A 7,656-nucleotide genomic window follows, 5' to 3' on the forward strand; every position below is an offset into this window, starting at 1 on the left:
CAGGCAAGGTTGGGCAAGGGGAGGGCTGTTGCTGGATTGCCAAAGGGAGCATGGACATTTTTGTTTGGAATTCAGGGTGGGGATGGGACTCACCAGAGTGGCTTCAGTGCTCGACTCACAGTGCAACATAGGACAAGGTGAAGGCCTTCTTGGGAGGCCTCTTCTGGCTCTAGCAAGCAGGTGTTGCTGGGCAGTGTAGAGGGACCCAGGCCAGTCGCTGAGCAGGAAGATGTACCTAACACTGGTGGGCCCGCACACCTTAGGGTATGAGAGCATCGCAGGGGAACAAGGAAACTTGTTAGCTGGTTTTCATGTGTTTAAAAAGAAGACTCGGAGGCAGAGTTTATTTTATGAAGGGCTGGCTTTTTGCCATTTCTTCTGAGCTTTTGCCTTTTCCTTCATGAATACTTCCTGTCTATGGATGTACTGTAAATGTGACAGCCAGTGAGCTTTCTAGAAGCAGCAGATGGTGAAAGATCCACAGGTGAGGAGCCTGCCCACTGGAGGAGTGAGACAGTGCCCAGGCAGGGCATGCAGGTGGCAGAGCTGTTTGCATGCCCTGCAGGGTGGCTTCCTAAGCTCTCTGTAGAAAAACTGCCTGAGGGCAAATGGCTCCCCTGAGCTTCTACCTGCAGGAAAGAAGCTCAAGGGCTCTCCTCATCTCACTGCCTGCCTTCCTCACCTGCTGGGAGGAGGGCATTGTGGTGTCTGAGATAATAGATACCCCCAAGGTGGAAGCAGAGCCATGGGGATGCCTGGGAGGGCCACTCCAGCAGCAGGGAGGAGCATTGTGCAGTAAATTCTGACTCCGGGGCTCCTGTGGGGATTGGAACGCATAGGAATTGCACAGTGAGGGTAAAGGGTGGGGTGGCAGCAGCCGGGTCTGTCTAAGGGGCAAGCAGCAGTGGCCAAAGGCTCCCAGGGCCCTTGGGCAGCAGCCCTTGCTGACCAGTGCAGCCAGGTCGTGGCTGCCTCCAGCTGGTGGGTCTGCCTTTCCCTCTGACCGCCTCATTGCCTTCTGGAAGACTGTGGCTCTCTCTCCTGCCCAGTGGCTGTGGTGCCTTCCTACTTCTGTGTGGGCAGACTGATTTCCCTCTCTACCTTTACTTGTGGCTGAGGCGAAGCTCCTGCTCTTGCAAGATAAGAGGTGGGGCTAAGGCGCTGCAGTGCAGCTGGGGTGGGGCTCAGGAAGCAGCCCGCCCACCCCAGAGCACTCTGCATCCTAATAAGCACATGCTCGAGTCACTGGAATCTGGTGCTGCTGGCACTGCCAGAACCCTCCCCTAGCACCTCGAGGGGACAGCCAGCATGCTGCTTGGGTGGAGGATCCAGGAATTCTTGGAGCCAACATTGCACAAATGGGCAGGAGCCTCTCAAGGCCCTCACAGCCTAGGCTCCCTGCCTGGGGAAGTGGCCAGGCTTCATGGGGGCATCACTTGGCCTGCCTGGTAGACATGGAGGCCAGTGCCATACGTGACCTTGCTGTTGCCTGCACCCCTTCCTAACGAGCACCCTGCTTCCCGCTGGAAGGAGAGGAGCCAGGGCTCCTCCCTCCCCAGGGAGGGGAGAAACATGATGCTGCTATTAGCAATAACAGCTGCCGAGTTCCCACCATGCGCCAGGCACAGTGCTGAGCGCATCACACGCGGTTCCCAATTCCTCTGCGTCTCACCCCACGAGGAAGGGGCTGCCATCACGCCCACTTTACGGTGAGGAACTGAGGCCAGAGGGGAGCAAGTGACCTGCCCAGGGCCACACAGCTGGTCAGTGGCCCAGCTGGGCCTTGCACCAGGCAGCTGACTGTGCCTGTGTCTGACTCAAAGTGGCTGTTCTTTTCAGAAACCTGAGCGGAGACACTGGGCTCACATGCTTTCATTTAAACCCTCTCCCATTTTTGTCCCAGTAGTTATCTGGCAGCTAAATCTCTTCCTCCTTTCTTCCCCAGTGACCATTCTGGTTCCTGTCATCACGGGGCACATAACTCCTGGCCCTTCTCCTCTGATTACATTTAGGGAGAAGCCCATCCTGACGCAGCTCCCTTCTAGAGGGAGTTCCATTTAGGCAAAAAAGCGCTCTCCATTCCCATCAGAACCGGGCTTTCTGAAGGGCTCTGAAATTGGTTCCACTGAAGAAAGCAGCTGAGCTGCCTCCCCACATTCTGCTTGTTAGTTGGGAACTTCAAGGCCAAAAGATTTGGCAGGATTTAAAGAGTCGCTCTCAGGCTGTCTCATTCTGAGCACACTAATGCTGTCTGTCTTCTGATGGTGAAGTGGTCGGTTTGGAGTCTCCCTCCCCTGCCCTTTATGGAGCTGCCGATAGTACTGAGGACTCTTCACATGCAGACTCCAGGGGTCCAGAGAATGGGCCAGACCATCTTACCTGCCCCATGGCAACCTCCAGAGGAAAGAGGCTCAGAGAGGTCAAGCGTGTCCGCAGTGAGCTGCTGATGGCAGCTCTCGGACCTTCTTAGCCCCGTGTGGAGCTCTTGCCTCTCCCGTGAACCTCAGTTTAGCTATCATCATAGCCCACGTCCTGGTCGCTTAACAAACATTGAGCTGCTGATCGGCACATAGCACTAAGCCAGATATTTGGGGGATATGAAGATGAATGGTACAGACTCCCTCCCCTCCACCCCCGCACTCCTGTGGGAAGTCCCAGAGCTGGAAATGGAACACAGTCACATCCAAGGCATTGATTTCAGGAGTCAGCAGAGAGCAGGGAATAGGGAGAGTGCTGGCTCCAGATGCTTCTGTCCAGGGAGATGCTGAGAAGTGGCCCAGAGTCAGGGGCTTAGGAGGTTGCAAACTTCACCATGCCAAGAGCTCAGTCCCTGATCCACCCCATCCCCTTCCACATCTCCCTGACTGTCCTTCTTTACATTTGCTGGGCAGAGTGCCACCTGTGTGCACCAGCCCTCCCTGCCTGCACCAGCCACGCTGAGAAAGCCGTTGCCTCCAGCTCATGGAGAGAAACACCTTCTCAGCTGCCAAGTCATGAGCAAGTTTGCTTCGGTACCACCTGGGAAACCAGGAGTAGAAGGGGTAAACTCTTCCTCATCTGCCACAGGCCTGCCTTGCCTGAGGCCATGTCACCTTACCCCAGCCATGTTGCCAGGGCATGAGGACTAAGATGCTTGCCCTGCCAAGCCCAGAGGGGATGAGCAGCCTCAGCTGGTGCCACCACAGACAGCACACCACAGAGGTGGCTCAGGGACCTTGGTAGATGGGAATGTGAGAATCTATTAAAATAGGCAGGGATCTCCGGTCCTCTGTCAAGAGGCAATGCTGATGGCTTTTTCCTGCTGGCGTGCCTCTGCCCACCAGCCCTCCCCTTGCACATCCTCATTTGTCACCTCCTAATTTGAATTATTGGGCAAATCTGGCCGCTTATTTGGGACTGACAGCCAACTTCTTGAGCATCTATTTGAACAGCCTTCCCTTTCGCTCCCAGCCACCTTTGAGGTGAGTCCAAGTGGCAGGACAGGACCCTGTGTGACAGAGCGGAGGTCTTGTGCCATCTCAGCTTCTTCTCTGCTTTCTTACAGCTCACCTTGCAGAGCGCCAAGTCCCGAGTGGCCTTCTTTGAAGAGCTCTAGCAGGTGACCCAGCCACCCCAGGACCTGCCACTTCTCCTGCTCCCGGGACCGCGGGATGGACCAGATACCAAGAGAGCCATCCATAGGGAGCTGGCTGGGGGTTTCTGTGGGAGCTCCAGAACTTTCCCCAGCTGAGTGAAGAGCCCAGCCCCTCTTATGTGCAATTGCCTTGAACTACGACCCTGTAGAGATTTCTCTCATGGCGTTCTAGTTCTCTGACCTGAGTCTTTGTTTTAAGAAGTATTTGTCTTCCTTTGTCTAATGTGGGATTCCTGACTCCCTTCGTCCAAGGCACCCTGGTGTGTGTGTGTCTTGCACTCCAGAGCTGACCTCCAATGCCCGGCCTGGGAAGTCATTGTAGGGAGTGAGATACTGAATCCCTGAGAAGCCAGTGCCATCATCCCCACCCAGCCCAGGGTTCCGGAACATTCATTCCCCCACGGGTGAGGACCTGGCATGCAGTGAAGCAGCCCAGCCCGGCGGATCCCAGGCCCAGCACGCCTGCCGGCTTCTCATCGTCAGGGAGCCCTCCCAGAGCTCGTGACGAGCAAGTGCTGGGTCCCCGCCAGGCACCCCGAGGTGGCGTTCTGGCTGGCAGCTGGTGGGGAATAGGCAGGGCAGCTGTGGCTGGGGAGAGACTTTAGGCAGAAGCTGTGATGCAGGCTGACTGCCAGCCAAGGGGCTGGGTAGTGCCGTGCGGGAGCTGATGGTACAGGGCACTCGCTGTCCCCATCCGGCCACCCTAGACCAGGGTCCAAGAGGCAGGCAGGAGCCACTCATGTCTTCCCCATTGCCCGACGCCCAATGACGCTGTGTGGGGCTGGGGCACTCCCTGGTCGTACTGTAGTCAGTACCCGTAACCCGACTATGACCAGGGATCCGTAAGCCCTGTGACTCCACAGGTGCTGCTTCTCACCGGCCCAGTCTGCACGGCCCATCTGCTTCACCTTCCCTCCCAGCCACGTGCCAGTGGCCACAGGCCACTTCCCAACCCACTGTTGTACTCAGGCCTCACTTTGCTGTTGCCCTTGTCCCTCTTCGGGCCCTGAATTTTCTGTTCCCTGAGGGCCAGCCAGGGCCCTTTGTGCCCCTCCCAGCACAGGCCCGATGCAGGTGTCCACTCACAGGTGGCACTCACCTAGGCTGTCACAGGACCCACCTCCATGCCAGGCAACAGAGGGCCACAGAACCACCCCCACGGCTCACTCCGTGGTCTGGGGCCACCTTCTTGCCCTTTCTTTTTTTTTTGAGATGGAGTCTCTCTCTGTCACCCAGGTGGGAGTGTGGTGACACACTCTCGGCTCACTGCAACCTCCACCTCCTGAGTTCAAGCAATTCTCCTGCCTCAGCCTCCCAAGTAGCTGGGACTACAGGCATGCACCATCACACTTGGCCAATGTTCTGTATTTTTAATAGGGACGGGATTTTGCCATGTTAGCTAGGCTGGTCTCAAACTCACACCTGAGATTACAGGCGTGAGCCACCGCACCCAGCCCCTTCTTGCCCTTTCTTTTCTCCATGGCTGATGCTGCTGTGGCCAGCCAGGGCCCTTGAGATCCTTCCAGTTTGGCTGTTATGCAAAGCAAGTGATTTGTCTTAATCAGATAAAAGATGGAGGCTATGGGGGCCTCAAGATTTTTGGAGAGCAGAGGTGGTCTCTGGCAATTCCATCTGGTTTTGAGAAACTTAGCAGCTCACAGAGCACAGAGATCCTGCCTTCTTCCCACTGTCAGGCTGACCTAATGGGGTTGGACTGCTCGGCAACTGCTTGGGTCACCTTGCCCCAAGGAAACCAGCCCTGGGTGCCACCCAGCCACTTAGGGTCTACAGGGTGGGACTCCAGACCTAGAGCATAAGTATGGATGCTGTGGCCCTGTGTCTTCCTAGTGTGACCCAGCCAGGAGCAGAAGCTTCAGGCGTTTGTAAAGTGAGGTCTGGCTCTGCCTCCTCTTGTTTTTTTTTTTTCTGTTTCTGTTTCTGTTTTTTTTTTTTTTTTTTTGAGATGGAGTCTCACTCTGTCGCCCAGGCTGGAGTGCAGTGTTGCGATCTCAGCTCACTGCAACCTCCGCCTCCCAGGTTCAAGAGATTCTCCTGCCTCAGCCTCCCGAGTAGCTGGGACTACAGGCGTGTGCCACCACGCCTGGCTAATTTTTGTATTTTTAGTAGAGATGGGGTTTCGCCATGTTAGCCACACTGGTCTCGAACTCCTGACCTCAGGTGATCCTCCCGCTCCGGCTTCCCAAAGTTCTGGGATTATAGGCGTGAGCCACCGTGCCTGGTCTCTTCTCAGTCTTGAAGCCCATCCCTGGATTTCCACCGGGAGTTACTTTCCTCCTGACCTGTAAATTTGTTCTTTAACAATGGCTGCAGGCGGGAGCATATGGTGGTTTATAAAAACGCTATCGGGCTTTGTTTCCTTCTTTAGCTGCCGTGTGTACTTCTGAAGTCTGGGAAGTGCCAAGCCACGCGGCCTCAAGGGAGCTGGCTGGTGTTTGAGCTCCCAGGTGGCAGAAGCACCTGGGGCTCCAGGGAGCAGGCTGGGAACTGCAGGACCTTGCTCGGCCAGGAGCATCTCAAGCCCCAGTAGCAGGAGAAAGAAAGAAAGAGATGCCTGGTTTTCACAGACTGGTTCCTATGGCTGGCATGACTGCATCCTTTTTTTTTTTTTTTTTTTTTTGAGACGGAGTTTTTGCCCTTTTTGCCCAGGCTGGAGTGCAATGGCGTGATCTCGGCTCACCACAACCTCCGCCTCCCGGATTCAAGCAATTCTCCTGCCTCAGCCTCCCGAGTAGCTGGAATTACAGGCACGCACCTCCACCTCCGGCTAATTTTGTATTTTTAGTAGAGACGGGGTTTCTCCATGTGGGTCAGGCTGGTCTCGAACTCCCGACCTCAGGTGATCTGCCCACCTCGGCCTCCCAAAGTGCTAGGATTACAGGCATGAGCCACCGCGCTTGGCCAGACTGCGTCCTTTTTAAGCGAACATTTTAGGGCCTGAGAGCTTGTCAAGTAAGGAAGTCTCAAGCCCATAGAGCGGCGTCCTGACCATGGTGGTTTCATTACGAGCCCTTCTGCTGGCTCTCAGGCAGAAGCCCCATGGCACCGGGACCATTCATGAGGTCACTGCCCAGCTCATGATGTCCGTGAGGCTGTCCTTTTGGCCAGTAGCCGTGTGCAGCTGTGTGGCACAGACGGCTTCGTTCATCCTGATCAAGGCCCCACCTCAGCCACAGCAGTCCCCCCAACCTGTGTCGTCCACCCTATTATTCATGTACCCGCCAGGCCCTGCTAGACAGCACCCCGTGGCATTACATAACACTTCATGAGTGGCTGTGTCTTGTAATTTTGGGGACAGGTTTCTCTCTTTCCCTCTTTTTTTTTTCAAAAGCCCAGAGACTGACAACCAGCTGCAGTGTCTAAGTGTTCCTCACTGACAGGGTGGGGCCTCACCGCCCCTGGAGGGAGTAGCCTTGGCAGGGAGACAGCCTGGCCCAGTGACCCTGGGCCCAAGCCAGCCCCTCCAGGGCTTTCAGGGAAGCGCCATCCATTTTCAAAGATGTCAAACGTCACTTCTTCCTGTAGGGCCCGAGTCCTGCCTCCTGTCAGGGCCAGATCATAGAAGGCTATTTTCTATTCTGGGGAACGATTGTAACTTAAATGATTGTTTTAATAAAAATTCTAAGCTGGAGAATACTTGCCTTGGGCTTCCTCAGTTTGCCTGTTGCTCAGGCCATTGAGGCGTCAACGCGGCTGGGTGGCGGGGCTGTCTTGTGGTTCTGTGGAGAAATGAGCCCTCTGCTGTCCCTCACTGCTTGGGCCTTCACGTCTGGCCCCTTGTCTTTGGTGGCAAAAGAATCATCTCCTTCCACAGCACCCCTAATGACACCTTCGCCAGGGAACTCCCTCCCTCTTCCTGGGGGCACTTGGGGGGTGGCAAGGGCCCTGCATGGCATCCCAGCACTCCATTTCCTCTCTGTGGTCCCTGCCCATCCGTGATTTCAGACTGGAGAACTAGGGAGCTGGGCTGGGTGATCCTTCCAGACATTTCTGTTTTCGGCGTT

The 7,656-nt window shown here is 55.7% G+C and overlaps 1 protein-coding gene across 3 annotated transcripts in view; it reads left to right on the plus strand.

Moving 5' to 3' along the window:
• The window catches only part of NF2 (NF2, moesin-ezrin-radixin like (MERLIN) tumor suppressor), a 95,572-nt gene extending 88,286 nt beyond the window's left edge, over positions 1–7,286 (plus strand). For 2 of the 3 annotated variants that reach the window (XM_024239937.3, XM_054543307.2), the window contains one exon: positions 3,545–7,286. In XM_024239937.3, coding sequence (XP_024095705.1) covers positions 3,545–3,595 — 51 coding nt within the window. In that variant the 3' untranslated portion in view covers positions 3,596–7,286. The remainder of the gene's footprint in view (positions 1–3,544) is intronic. The other variant, XM_024239938.3, reaches the window with a different exon arrangement.
• Positions 7,287–7,656: the final 370 nt, after the last annotated feature.

This window comes from Pongo abelii, chromosome 23 (genome assembly GCF_028885655.2).
Source record: "Pongo abelii isolate AG06213 chromosome 23, NHGRI_mPonAbe1-v2.0_pri, whole genome shotgun sequence".
NCBI lineage: Eukaryota > Metazoa > Chordata > Mammalia > Primates > Hominidae > Pongo > Pongo abelii.